The sequence below is a fragment of the Varroa jacobsoni genome, unplaced genomic scaffold (assembly GCF_002532875.2).
Source record: "Varroa jacobsoni isolate VJ856 unplaced genomic scaffold, vjacob_1.0 scaffold_360, whole genome shotgun sequence".
NCBI classification, from domain to species: Eukaryota; Metazoa; Arthropoda; class Arachnida; order Mesostigmata; family Varroidae; genus Varroa; species Varroa jacobsoni.
In genome coordinates, this window is record NW_019213262.1 from 66,916 (window position 1) to 81,549 (window position 14,634).

Sequence of the window (14,634 nt, forward strand, 5' to 3'; positions counted from 1 at the left end):
ATATAAATCTTTTCTCTACCGAAGAATTTCGTTGAAATTTCATTACGCTATCAGTAGAATTCTAGTTTGAGCCTAAGTTCCAACGATGGAGGTTCCGGACGAAAAAATCATACTTTAATTCCGCCCTTAGCCAAAATAGAATTGCTGCTAAAAAAACATCAGATATCTGTGCCAACTCCAAGCCTCAGAGGACTCCGCGAATATGGTCTGCAGAGTTTAATATTGGTATCTTGGAACTATGGGATGCCCTCCGCCCCGGGTCAGCCACCTGAGTTCGATAGGGACAGTCTAAAGGCACTTCTAAAAAAAGATCTTCGATTTATGATATATAAATCAATGGGATTTACTTGAAGACCAGAAAGTTGGTTATCCCATGAACCGAGACAGCAACGCAAAGAAACATGAGTTCTCATAGCTTCTCAACATCTCGCCCGACACCGAGCAACATGCAGCCACAGGTTTCTACAGAAAATCGTCGCCGATGACCAGAAGTGGGATTTCGACATCGATATAAAGCAAACAAAGGAGTGGTTGACTCCGAGAAAGACGTCTAAATTTAAAGTTCAGCCAGATTTCTAATCCCAAAAAAACTGCGGTTTGCATTTGGAGAGACTGAAAGGGTCCTAAAGGGTAGAAAATGCTTAATTGATTGAATGGGCCAATTCAACAGAAAAAGCCCGATCAACAAAAGAAAGTTATCCTTCTCCACGACGAATCCAGGCGCACATGGCAAGCCTTGTAGGAGCCCCTTCAAGAACTCCAGTAGCAAGTCCTTTCGTACCTACTATATACCGCAGATCTTGCACATACAGAGCATCTTTTGCGATCATTGGCATATGAAATTCGTTGACATTGAAAAAGCCCTAAAGATCAGTTCCCAAAATCAGAGCTGAAATGTCCGATTCCGCCCGAATTGAACGAAGCACCTGTTGACAGCGTGCATAATGTCTCCTAAATTGATCTCGGAATTATAGTTAGTTAAGTATTTCACGATTGTTTCTACTTGAAATATATGCTTTGTTGTAGAGTGCCCCTACTAAAAGACAGACTAAAGGGCTTCTTATAATTTTATAGCCCTTTTCAGCATCCGTAGTTGCATTCGACATCCCTAACCTGTCTTCATACCAGATCCTCTGTTTAATGATGTAGTCGAACTAGGTCTTGCAGTTATTAAAATATGATTCATTTATAAGCCTGGTTCAGGACAAGAGCTCAGGATGTATTCTATAAAAATTAGATCTAATACTTCATTAGATTCATGTATCAACGGTGTCTCGTCCCGGAATTGATAAAGAGATACACCTTTAAAAATCATATCTATAGCAGTGGCTGTGCATCGGCACTCAGATACTATCTCCCTTCAATTTCTATTTAATTTCCTCTTCATTCAAACGACACGTGAACCGTAGATGAGCTATTCAGTATTGATCATCTCGTCCTCCTTCTGATGCGGTGCCTCCTCACCCAGCCGTGCTGACCCTCACCCGCCAGCCCTCTCTTCGAATTTCCCGCCTTTCTTAAAGCCGATGACGCCGAGGGTTCCTTCACAGTTTGTTACGACTGAATTTTTGTGTGTGCATACTAGGCCGTGTTCGGAATTATTTACTTCTATACCTACTATTACCTACTGGTAGACTTGATTGATCATAAAGTGAAGTAGCTATTGCAGAACAATGCTACGTTTTGTGTTATGTGGAGCAATTTTGACAAGCCTTACGGTAGCTCAGGACATGTTTGAGGATAAGACCCACGTAATGACAGCTAGATGCCGAGCACAATGTCTCAATAAGGTATTATCGCAGCAACGTCTTCTTAGTATTATCAGACCTTCTAATTGTACATATTAGGAAAAAGATTTGTAGTATTTAATAGTCGCTTTCAGCTATCCGAACGCTGATTACTTTGCAAGATGTTCACTGGCTTGTTTGTCGCAAACCGAGAGGTCCTTGCCTATAGGCTGTTTTATCCTGCCGCTGTGGTGGCATCTTAGACGTGTATATAACAAATATATCGATGTTCATAAACTTTAGCTACTGGTGGCCGTTCTTTATTTTTGTTGCGTCACGCGTCGCGCTCTCTGTTAGCAGTTTCCCCTTACGTTCGAGTGGCTCATTCGTCATTATAATCATCCGATGGATTACTGCTGTCGCATATCTGTTCGCGTCTCCACCGGTGGTCTCGTTGAGTTTTTTTAGCCTCATGCAGCCGCGTACCTTTGGCCATGTTCATTGATCCAAAAACGCTCTGCCAATTTTAACGAACGTCTACATTGTACGTTGTTCTTTTTTACCACCTTGTGGCGGTGCTAGAGGAGGTACAATAGACGATTGGGTAAAATTTGTTCGGCTCAAGATTACCTACCGCCTTACCTAAATTCACTGTCTGAGTCGCTGCGTTTCTACGAAAATCTCCAATTCGTTTCCTTCTGCGAGAATAACCACTGGCGACGGGTTCCGCTGTTTCGATGACGAACACGAAAACGATAATAATAACCATATGCGAACGACAGCAAATATCTATTTTTTCTTTTCTTTGCCAGTTCTTTTTCTGTCAAGCGGCAAAAATTACGTAAGCCCTGACCGTTCTCAACAATCATGTCTACGGCTACTCCACTAGTCCGGTTCACATTCGATCGGTGATTGTTATCCATTTATTGTGTCCGTCTGTTTACCCGCTGCCTATCCAAGTACCGACACTTCCGATTTGTTCCCGAGGAAAGGAGAGGACGCTTGTCGCTGCTTTCGTCCCCTACCTAACTTCAACTGCTATTCATGTTATGTATTACCATTCCGGCAGGGGGATGCTAGTCGTCGGCGCGAATTGCCAGGCCAATGTAGCACTTAATCATTCTATCTCGTTCTATTTCGGGCTGTCTTGTTGTCGCTCCCGATAGTGGGCTAAGTTAGCCCGTATCGTTAAGCAAATGTAAACAGCAAACAGTCCATTATTTTGATGCTGTTATTATGTCAGCGCTGCTTATGGGAGTGCTCTATTGTTACTTTTCACTTTTAAGGTCGCCAGGTAAAATGGCTGTTGTTAGCTTGTCGGAGAAAGCAAACTGCGCTGTTTCCGCGCCAAGCGACAAACCGACTAAAGAAGCAACTGAAGTAGACGCAATAACAACAGCAGCCGCAGATACGGGAAACAGAAGTTAGCGAGAACACGGCTCAGCCAGTTAGCGGTCACCATCTGGCTGTCTGCTATCTGATCGACTTTTGGGTTCGCACTTGAACATCGACTGCTATCGTGCCCGCAGGCAAAAGACTAGATCTTATCGTTATATTATACGCTACCTGCTTCAGCTTTGACGAACTCGCGCAACGTCCGCTGGCCGTGGCTCCGTGCTCGCCGCTACAAACGAAGTCGGGTCAGGAACGAAGTTTCGACTTCAGTCTTCATTGTAAATTTCAGATCGTCCGCTGTCGTCCGACTGTGACAATTTGCATTCAGCTCATTTTTTCCTCCTAAGATTCATCTCTCGTCCGGGTTTTGACAACTGAGTAAATGTTTGCAGCCGTTATTGAATAAGCAGAGTCTTCGCTTTCGCATGAGTAAATGAATGTACCCCTTGTTTAGTTCGGTTACCTCTCGAGCTCTTGCATTTGATTTTCTTCATTTCGTAGAACGGTTTGTCGCATAATGTGTCTCGTCAACCAATTAGTGGAAATTTGAGTACGCGTTCATTGTTTTCCGGAAAACTACCGAGCTGGTGACCAAGACTGAGATACGTCGCCCACCCTCGAATCCCATCGCCTGTATAAAAAGTAGCGTTCTTTTATGGCTTCTGATTGTAAGCTGCTTAATTTTTCGGCCAGCAAAGACCTCCCTATTCCGAACAACGTAAGTTCTAATAACATACACATCGATTCACGTCTAAGGAGGATGATGTGCGGCCCATCGAAATCTGCGCCCATGTAAATGTGATCTGGATTTAGACGGTGTTTCCAACCAACGTGGACGGATCATCGGACCGCTAGAAAGTGGGGCGTCATCTGATGCCGGACAACGAAAAAAAGATCTCTCATGCAGAACCAGCGAATACTTAGCCTGAGGAGATAGAAAAGCTAATATATTTTTGTTATCTTCTCTCTCTTCCAGTTTCACCTGGACGGATCGAAGGAGACTTGCTTCAATATCAACGACTGCCTCATGGTAAGAGAGCATACTTTTTCCCTAGACCTACATCTTCACACTTGCAGCCCACAAAGACTTACGATCAAATTTCGAAATCCCCACGGCGTCAACGTTTCAACACGGCATAGATATTCGTATTATCGCCTTTTCATTTTATATTCGGTCAAGTGTGAAATTTGTGCATTATTTTCTTCTCAGCTCTGATCTACGCTTGAATAGCAATTCTGCCAATATATCGTACACATGCACCTATAGGATAGCAAGCAAAAGCTTTTAGCCGTAGAGACGTGTCGCGGCACTGTCTTCCTTTGAAAAGAATAACACAAGCTGCCCATATCGCTGTGGACGAAGTGCAATGAGCTAGAACGTATCGAAATTCGGCCACGGCCATCCGCGGCAGCCTGTTTTTTGATCATTCTGAGGAAGATAGATTTGTACTCAGCTAATCAGAGTAGTGTTCCGTTGGCGACTTTCGCATCGAAAATATATATGTAGGCATTTATACATACAGAATGAACGTTCCGAGTATGCAATCTTTCTTACCTATCAAAAACGATTAAGGTAGCAGCAGGCAGAGCGATCTCTTAGCTGGATCGCGTTACCTCTTCGTTGGCTCAGCTGCTCGCAACGCCGACGGGCGTTTCGACGCTCGGCACAATGCAACACTCACGATGCACGGTCGCCCTAAATGCTTGCTAGATTGTCGCGCCAAATGGCGTCCTACAATGCAGCTTGCACCAATAATACGCCTGGTTGACTCCGTCCGATGTCTAAACCAAAATCAGGCCCGGATAAAGACACTCTGGCTCATCCCAGTGCGACAGTTGGCTCGTTATTGTGCATCTACTATTATGGCTATGATCGGGCTATATATCTAAACCGGGTCGCTCGGCCCGAATTGTTGAGAGACACGTTCCCAGACGACCTAGCGAGTAAGAATTTCACACTCGACCAAATCGGAACGAACATTATCACAATGACAAAACTATGCTTCTAATAGCGCTAGTTTTGGCGTCTCTACGAAGCGAAGCCTCAACGCAGTGTTCGTATCTAACGTGGTTTGGCCATTTCATTCATTTCAGTGTTGGGACACGTGCAACCTTTTCTACAAAAACTTCAAGGTCTGGGGATCGATGTGTGAACAAAGACGCCTTTGCGTAAGTATACTCTTCGAACCAGTGTCGCCCAGCGGCTGTTCTAAGATGGATGTAGCTAGCGCTTTCTAAAGCTAACTTCACGTTCACAATACGTGGTACGTTAGGTATGGCAGTTGCAACAAGTCGACATTTCTAGGCCCTTCCTGCTCTACTCCGCTGCGTTTTCTCCTTTTAGTTATCATCCTATACGAATCTGAATCCATGTTTAAGTCGTGTTCTATTGGTTGCCCGACTATTACGAGGTACTCATCGCCCATCGTCTCATCCGTCATCATTTTTCCCTCCGTTGTGTTATTGCCGTTGCTGTTGCTGTCGCTGCGCGGTCTTTTCAAGCCTTCTTCTATTTCGCCTAAATAACAGCTTCGACTCCTCTGTTATAGTTATCGTAGTTGGACTTGTTGCTAACGCTATTCGCTTAAGCCTCCATCGTTTTGTTGCTGTCCGTTCCTTGACGGGCCGTTCGGCGGGAGCGGCAGCGACGAACCGGTGATACGACGATAATGGTCGACTCTGAAGCAGCAACTACTCTGTTCTGTGATTAGGCGACTGACTGACTGACTGGCTTTGAGTCAGCCGAAGCCCACTACGATAACAACAACAACAACAAGTGTTATGAAGAAGCGATATTATCCGTTCGCATTATACGTCTGGTATAGGCCATTTATTGACACAAAAAGTTCCATCCGCTTTGTCACACTGCGGCCGGCATGATGGGATTTGCGCTGATGCAGATGTGGACACACGCGAGCAAGTCGTCACCAGCACGACCGTTATAAGTACCCCATAAAGCCCCTGTGATTGTTCTCCTTCGTTAAGCTTTCTTTTTTCTGCTTCTTTCCGCCTGCTAGTTCCTAGAGAGTTCTCCGCGCAAACGTTTCCTTCCGAGCGACTGTCGTTGCTATACGGCTACTGCCTCAACTATTGTTACTTCTAGTATTTGCTAGAGATCTCCGCCCCCAATCAACGGGGAAGGATGAAGCGTTGAGAAAGGTGGTTGAACTTGTTAGTAACGTCCGGTGAGGATGGTTCGTAGCACAAAATATCACCATTGTCGACGACCAAAGGAAGTGCAATGATCGCCGGCATCGTCGCCCTCGGTGAGCTGTCTGCAACGGCTGCATCCGCAAACGACAGTAGTATTTATCTCTTGCGTGTTTACCCAGTTCAGTTTCATTAACCGTATTAGAACGATCGACATTGACAAAATATGATAAAAGCTACGCTGAGTGTGGGACTGCTAAAGAAGTTGCTTAAGTTCTCCAAGTAAGCGAATAGACCCTTTACAAACCTGACCCATTATGACGATGGGTATTTTTGTTTGTAATTGGCTGTGTGAGCTAACGAGTAGACGGCTAAAAAGTAACCGTTTAACCAGTCACTACGTTTCGCTACAGACGGAGCTTTTTAGCTCGCGCTGGTAACCGACTTATTACGAATAGGCTTACTTAAATCTATCTGCGTATACAAGTGATCGTGTGTTTATCAGACCGAAAGAAGTTTTTCGATAGGGACATCTTCGGCCGAAAACGTCTTCGTTGGAACGTTAGCTTGTCAGTGATCCCTTATTGATCTGCGCACACTGGCAATAGGTAATGATTGTCTCCTGATCTCTATACGGACGGAGAAATCATTCAAGCGCAAACTTAATGCAAAGGACAATTTGCTACACCGTAATCATTGCCGATACGATCAATACTTAATAATATCGCTTGTTTGTTTGACGTTCAGCTCTAGGCATTAGCTGTTGTTACCTTTTGTTGTGTAGTTGGGACGTGCCCCAGCCGCTGAACTCGCGTGCTAAATTGGTTTCAGGCTCAATCGCAATTTTGTCGACGAAAGCACAATACAATTCAGTCGCGTACCGGCCCCTTAATTCGATGCTCACGTAAAGGTGCAGACAGTTGGCTGCAGACGGGTATGTGAATGGGTGCAAAGAGATCGCATGAACGGAACGACCAACATTTTGGTAGATGTCGGCTGCTTCTGCTAGTTTGTTTTTCCGCCGCTGCGATTGACGCTGCCAACGGTAGTGCAGCGACGCGATCGACTGGACGCCCCAGACATCTGTTTCTCGAGTCGTCCAGGGTGTGTTTTTCCTTCTTTCGTTCTGTTGATGTAACAGAGAAGCTTGATACGCATGGCTGTGAATCGGGGGGCAGGTAGATTTTGGCGAACTCAACTACATCACGAGCAATAGTGATACGAGCCCGGAACGAGCAAGCGAGACTTGCAGTGAAGCCTTCCTTTGACTCGTAATAAGGCTGCTACCCCATAGTTTCACCTAGCCGCAGAACAACAGTAGGTTACAAAAAGTAGATCTACGAAAGCTGAAACATGATGCGTACAGGATCAACAGGGATAGGCACAAGAAGCAAATCTAAACATTACATTGGATCTCGTTTACCTGTAGAAACATCATCGTTGACTCCATTTCTTCCTTTTCTTGTCTTGCTCTTCGCGTTTCGACATTACCTGATCAAAAGCGATGTGATAATTGTCCCGTAATCTCTTTCCTCTGGCTTTCGCGGAGACACACGATGTCCCGTTTTGTCTACATGAGCTAAGCATTGTTGCCTCTGGGAATCGTATTAGCAGTGGATATTTGGCTCGAGAAGGCAATGGCGTCTGCACTATCTCCTCGTCTCGATAACTGACTGTTTCACCTGTCTGAAGAGCTCTCAATCGTCCTTCGTGCTTTGGGCGCTTGAGCACCTCCGCGGCATTGTCCAACGGTGACTAGACAACAATATAAGCGAACTCACTGTTTTTTCGGGCTTTGCGTCCTTTATTTTAGGCGTTTGCTTGCTGTCGTATTGTTGTTGTTGCTGTTGTCCTTCATCGGGTATATTCGGTGTCCGTTGTTCGCTGCGAACTTCACGTTGGGTGTCTTTCTGTTTTACTTTATACTCGTGAGTGTATATCGCGTTACGCGCATCGCGAAAATGCCATCAGTACAAAGAACAAAGTATTTGTTTTAAAAAAATAGACTTTGCTGACTGGGGCGTGTTCAGCATGTGAGAGCTCACGAGACCCGACGAGGAGATGAAGAACACAGAAGGTCAAGACATGTTCTTCGCGTTCGATAGATAGGGAATAGGCTTCCGTTTAGCGGTTTGGATTTTTCAGTTTCCCAGGCGATGCACAGCACTTTGTTTGAGGATGAATACGAAACAGAAAATTCCGTGACTGCCCGCTGCGACGGTGTCCACAATCGCAGTCGCTCAATGGCCAGCGGTTATTCAGTAACGTCAAAACGTGCTGTCTGCGTTGAACTACAAAACTATTCACTCCGATGGTAAACATTTGAAGTATCGTGATTTCTACGATGCCTGATCTTTAATTTTCTTTCTTGCTTTCGTCCTATCTGTTTGTTCGCCTATTTATTCACCTGCTTAGCCTAGAAAAAGCCCTGAAAAATCCCTCCATGTAAGGGCCTTTATGTTGTCCATAACTATTAGTTTTCATTTCATTATCACTCGCTATCGATTATCTAGCTATATAACGAGCAGTGTGTCAAGAAGGCCCTTATCTCGACCTCGCAACGCATGTCAATACGATCGTTGAGACAAATTATAACTATGTCTTTGCGTTGCCGGTGTGTCTGTCTATGAAGCCCAGCCTTTGATACTTCAAGTATTTAGCCAATATTCGATACTGTACGAATTCAACAAGCAGTTTTAGAGCGACTTTGCCGTGGAGCTGGTGAAGTTCTACAGTGCTGAAGATATAAATGTACCTTTTATCTTGAAGAGCTATTACGTCTCTTCAAATGACGTTTGGCATCGTCTCTACTTTCTACAACTTCTTATCGCAACGGTTGTCTCCTTTGGCAGCAGTCTAACTGATTGATTCGCCTTTCTGCCAGCTTTTTTACTGGCTCTTTTATAACATGAAAGGAGTTAAACGTAATCACTGTTTACTGTTTCGAAGCAGTTAAAGATGCCGATTGCATTGTAGCCTACATTTGTACATACTGTTGAAAAATAGAAACGTCGGCGTTGCTCTCTCAGCCGTGCACCCTGTCTTCATGATAATTGGTATTTGAAGCCTTCCTGCCTTCGAAGTTTCCCTCAGGGCGTAAATAGCCCTTGCGTAGCCTTCAGCCGATTCTGGTTTGAAGCACCCGTTGATGACGCTCATGGTCCGTTGATGAGCTGTTAACGGCCCCTACTCCGCTCGGTCTCAGCCTACGACACGGCTGTTCTCTTGGTGTCCTTACGCACATAGCAGCACCGCACTCTACGTTGCTCATAAACAAGTCTGACCTCCCTGTTATGGATAACGAGCGTAGTATCTTGGCCACGATTATCATCGCTACTTTCCTGCCATCCCACCGCGTCCTTTTGTCGTCGCGGTATTTATGGTTGGTGCTAAAATTACTATCCTTGTATGCGTTGTGGCTCGTCCTAGCTTTGTTAGCGCTGCCACTGCTTTTGTCGTTGTTGTTGTTGCTGCTTGATGATGATGATTTCACTGCTGCTTGTTGTTTGATGACAGATCTTGTTCTGTTATTAGGGATTCTGTTCGGAGTAGTGGAGGGATGGGTAGGGCTAAATCGGCCGACGTGGCTTCGGCAACGCCTGTCGTCACTGTTATTCCGTGACCCCAAACGCAGACAACTGTCATGTTAGTCTCGTGCTATACAATAATCCGATAATGGTGCAGCTGCCGCTGCCAATCGTGAGGTTGTTCACTGTTTGGAATTTTTCTATTTATCGCGGTCAACTGAGGTTGGGGGTTGCATCGCCTGCATTCAAAATTCCCGCTGAGAGGCCCCTCGTGACGGCAGCCTGGCGCCCTCTCCTGATACTGGCTTAGCATCAGGAGGAGGCGCAACAGACACACCATCTCTCGTTATGTATATTTGTTTTACAAGTTTTATCCGTCTAAGTCTACCGTTTTTACGAAACCATAACGTTGTGGCTTTTCTTCGCAACCCCATCCACACGAAAACAGTCGTGCCTTCTCAGAACAACGACTGCACAGGGAGGGATAACGTTAAACGATTTCGAAGATTCGAAAACAGCTTGAAGAGCGCAAACTATTCCGATTGTTTCGGTTTAAATCGATTCACTCCAAGAAAAATTAGACGAAGTGACGTACAGTTAGCCGATGTAAAAGGCCATCATTGCAATCAGCATTCGTACTATTACTAATAACATTGTCTTTTACTTGCTCCCTTCAGTTCCCGGGCTGTCAGGAGGCATGTAACTTCTACCACTCACACTCAGATATTATTGAGGCTACCAGAACAGATACCCACTTCACGCAACCACTCAAGTACAGCTACCGACCGGAAGATGACACGATTCACTTTGAGTGGTCTAGGCCTGAAGGCAATGATCAGGTCGACCCCCTGGTCTATGTGCTCATGATGCAAGATCAAGTGGCCGCTACCTGGCAGCAACTAGAACAGACTGTCTATCATAATGCCACCGTGCGTCGCGGACTCCTCAAACCCTCTTCATGGCTCCGTCTGACCGCATACGATTCTAATGGAAAAATTGCACGGATTGAAAAGTCGTGTGCTGAGTTCGATATAAACATGGACATCGATAAAGTAGAAGACATGTTCCGCGACGAGGCAAGCCGCGATGAAAAAGCTCACCGCGTAAATGATGACGACTCCGCTGACTACGTGGACTACTACCAGCAATGGGTGCCTATCCTCAACGTCCTGCGCTACTCGACTGCGAATCCAGGCGGGATCGATGCCATTATCACATGGCCACATGTTTCCAACAAAGCCGACATTAAGTACGAAGTTGAATGGAAGCATTCTAACGACACGATCGACATCACCGGCCATCTTTACACCCACGGCAATATAGTCACCATCACACTTTGGCCAAACAGCATCTACCAAATAAGTGTTCGTGCCTTTGCTTCTAGTTCGCACCGCGCTGTTGCACAGAGTAGGTCTCTCTACGTCGATACGGCCACTGACGTATCTGGAACACATCCTTTCTTTGAGAGCTGCCCTGGTTGTATTCCCGTCGAGTATCTGGCAGGTCTGGCTGTTGGAGTGGCTGCGATCGCTTTTATTATTGCCGTGGCCCTTGTGTTCATTAAACTGTGCCACCAGGACCGAAACGCCAGCCTAGAAGTAGGCCAGCTCCGCTCAGTTAACTCAGCCTTCGAAAGCACTAAAAGGCCGACTTCGTTTAAACGCAGCTCGGTAAAAAAGCAGCTGTCGTCAATCAGCAATTTGATCACGCACGGTTCCTGTAATAGTTCCGCTGAGAAACACGACCGTCTTATAGAAGACGAATCCTATGGAAACGCTCATTTTTCGGACAGTAGGTTATGTGACATATAAAAATCAGCGTGTTTTTAACGATGGGCAAAAGCTGCGCACAACTGTTCTCCCGTACAGATCTGATTTGTCGACGTGGATAAGCGAGGTGCGCTGACCTGTGTTTTAGGATTTCGATTAATTGCACTCGTCGTTTGAAATCTCCCATTGATCTCAACGCCTAGACAATTGTGAGCGGAGCGTACGGTCTCATTTTCTGTTCTCGCTTCGAGGTGAGGGCAACCGATTTTTGCACCTTTGCACCGATAAAATCGTATTAGATCGTAAAAATCGTAATAAAAAAAAAGTCTTGCATGAGAAAAACTGTAATATACTTATAAATACTGTAAATAATTATGTATAAAGACTTTCGTGTGTATATATCTATACCATATATGTGAAGACATAATGTGATATTGCCTATGATGTAAAGGAGTGTATTTTGCTAATTTTTTGTGTTTGTTTAGATACGCTTGCTTAAAGCTTATAAATAATTAGGAATTCGGTTAAAAATTATTGTTGTATGATGTTCATCTGGTAGATTATTAAACCTAATCATAGATGCGTGGACAAAAAGGATGGATGTTATATAACTAATATATTGTGTGTATATACAGTATGGGACAAAATAATGTATTTTTAGATAATAAAAGCGAACTACAGCAAATGTCAGTCGTGTAATTTATACTGTAATGCAGTGTTCGTGCCTTCTATAATCTTTAACAACTTTGAAGATCTTTTTTGGTTGAAAAAAACCTAAGTTATCACGGTTAGACTTAACGCGAAATATATCTTTCTACTTTAAACTATCTCATCCGCTTATGCCGAGACAAAAGCTATTTCGTTTCGATAGTGATATTGTCGTTAACCAGACTAACCAATACATATAGTTAATAATAGAAATAACTAATAGAAATATATAGGGCCCAATCAGTTCTGGTCAAAGTTCTGACTTACTTGACTGGAACAGCTTCAGTAGCTGGAAAACGACTCGGAGTGTTTTCCGCAATACATAAGATGTCGGCCAACTTTATGGCAATTAGATTATAAGTTATATACGAAACATTCTGTCGTAGTTTACTGTAGAAACACTAATTAATTTTTTTTTACTAAAAAGTGAAAAAAATATTACTATTAAAATTTTAGTTTAAATTAACGAAAACAATCGTAAGGGGAAACACAACAAAAACGAACAGGCTTGTGCAAAGCATCAGTATCAAAATTCAATGCATTTAAATGTGTCAATTCATTTTTCTCTATGCAGTTGATCACTAACTAAGAGCAGAAACGCTAGTCAAATAACCAGAAATGCACTGTAAATCTGCTTTATCTTCTCAACATACTTTTTTTTAAGCTATTGTAAACAGACAGGCGGGCGTTAAGTTAACACATGAAGGACCGAAACACGCTGTTTTTTCATATTGTAAATATAGGTGGTATCGAACGACGTTACGGTATCAAGTCAATGTATCTAAATCAATATAGATGCATTGCGGTTATACAGATTGTTACAAAGATACTACATAACATGTAGAACGATAATCAAATAGAAGGTAATTCATCATGTTGTGCTACTAATTGTTCTTGCGACAGGTCGCAAGGTTACCCTATTTTTTTTTTTAATGTACCCTATTTTTTTTTAATTTTAAACTGTGAGATGTCTTTAAAATACACCAGTCGTTTACTTGTTAGAGTTAAAACATTCACGTTTTTGATGGCTTTCATCTCTCCAGATGTTATCAGAACTATAGAAAAAAAAAACATTATTATTCCAAACTTTTCATGTTTTCATGCGACAATCACTAACAGGGTTTTGTACGACTGTATAAAATCTCTGGCTTGGTTTGAATTTTCGCGCCACAACACACTACTGACAATACGGCATTAACGTTACCTTGTGGCATTATACCCTTATCGTTACGATTAAAATGGCTGTTATCGCATTAACGTATCTGTTGTTGATGACGTATTTGGCTAAACTGCTTTCTAAATCTTTTTTTGTATGAGATATATTTCATTACAGTCTTATGTATAGGTACCCTTAATATGCTCATATGATTTTGACAAGTAATAAACAGTAGCGCATTTACAAGACTACATTCTGTTTCTCAGTGCTATAAATACATTTTTCAAGTCATATAATATTATCTTGTACTTAACTTTCATCTAACACGTTCTGCCATTCTTCAGTTTTTATTCGTAGTGTTTGGATTGTGACAGCGATCACATATGGGTAACTTACGTCAATGAACATTGTTGGCACTTTTTTAGAATTACTTTCAGACATCTCGATCAATTACCCATCATTCGGTCAATAAAATTGAGTTCTGTCTATGGTTTAGCACAATCTGATCTCTTCAGCAACTAATATCAATAAAATATTCCTTCCATTATTAGTATATTAGTCCACCCCTGCTGGTACCGGCAAATTTCAAAGGCCTCTCTATCAAATCGATTCTGTCGCATTTAGCATTTTAAGGGTGTCAGATCCGATCCGTCGGCGGGGCAGTTCAGTTGCATGAAGCGCTCACAGTAACCCTGAAGTAGTCTTTTTGCCTGTCAAACGCTCGAAGTACTACAAACCTTCCTGTAGCGAAGGCGCGTTTGCCTGTAACCTCCCAGCAACCTGTTGATGGCCAAGGCATTCGATATCTGTTCGCCATTGCCGACAGCAACGATCACTGCGGCGACAAGGCCATGAATAGAGAGTTCGAAGTCATCGTGAGTCGTGAATACGTACAATGAAGAGAGATCGACGTGCACGATAATGACGTTCCGTATGGGGGCGCCGCCCGGCATCTCTCCCTCTCTCCCCCTCTCTTCGCTCTCTCTTTCTCTCTCTCTCTCTAGCATCAACATTTTTTCTATCTGGTCGTCATTTTTTTGTAGGACTGCACTGAAGGAAAATCATTATCGGCGTTGGGTAATTCTTGCTTTTACTTCTACCGGCACCTTTGCAAAGGAATACCGGGATAACGATAACTGGTTCGACTTTGTCCAATCTACACCCATCGCGCTACAATTATCATGGGAACGATGGAGCGACCA

The 14,634-nt window shown here is 43.6% G+C and overlaps 3 protein-coding genes across 3 annotated transcripts in view; 1 reads left to right on the forward strand and 2 right to left on the reverse strand.

The window, feature by feature from the left end:
* The window catches only part of LOC111259741 (uncharacterized), a 32,106-nt gene extending 21,638 nt beyond the window's left edge, over positions 1-10,468 (reverse strand). Inside the window, exon 1 of the mRNA XM_022831952.2 lies at positions 7,043-10,468. The gene's annotated coding sequence lies outside the window, so the exon portion shown is untranslated. The remainder of the gene's footprint in view (positions 1-7,042) is intronic.
* LOC111259742 (uncharacterized) overlaps positions 1-14,385 on the reverse strand; it is a 41,271-nt gene extending 26,886 nt beyond the window's left edge. Inside the window, exons 1-2 of the mRNA XM_022831953.2 lie at positions 14,170-14,385; positions 10,900-11,364 (exon numbers count right to left, since the gene is read on the reverse strand). Coding sequence (XP_022687688.2) covers positions 10,900-11,364; positions 14,170-14,385 — 681 coding nt within the window. The remainder of the gene's footprint in view (positions 1-10,899; positions 11,365-14,169) is intronic.
* LOC111259738 (uncharacterized) lies at positions 1,531-12,253 on the forward strand. The gene is made up of 4 exons (XM_022831947.2): positions 1,531-1,790; positions 4,099-4,152; positions 5,217-5,291; positions 10,477-12,253. Exons 1-4 carry the CDS (start codon positions 1,674-1,676, stop codon positions 11,608-11,610), a joined length of 1,380 nt encoding a protein of 459 aa, XP_022687682.1. The 5' UTR covers positions 1,531-1,673; the 3' UTR covers positions 11,611-12,253.
* Positions 14,386-14,634: the final 249 nt, after the last annotated feature.

Excerpts from the sequence above, each read along its gene's own strand:
- LOC111259738 (XM_022831947.2), top strand. The coding sequence starts at position 1,674 with ATGCTACGTTTTGTGTTATGTGGAGCAATTTTGACAAGCCTTACGGTA. Across the intron at positions 4,153-5,216 it reads ATATCAACGACTGCCTCATG|TGTTGGGACACGTGCAACCT; the intron begins GTAAGAGAGCAT and ends CATTCATTTCAG. Across the intron at positions 5,292-10,476 it reads GTGAACAAAGACGCCTTTGC|TTCCCGGGCTGTCAGGAGGC; the intron begins GTAAGTATACTC and ends TGCTCCCTTCAG.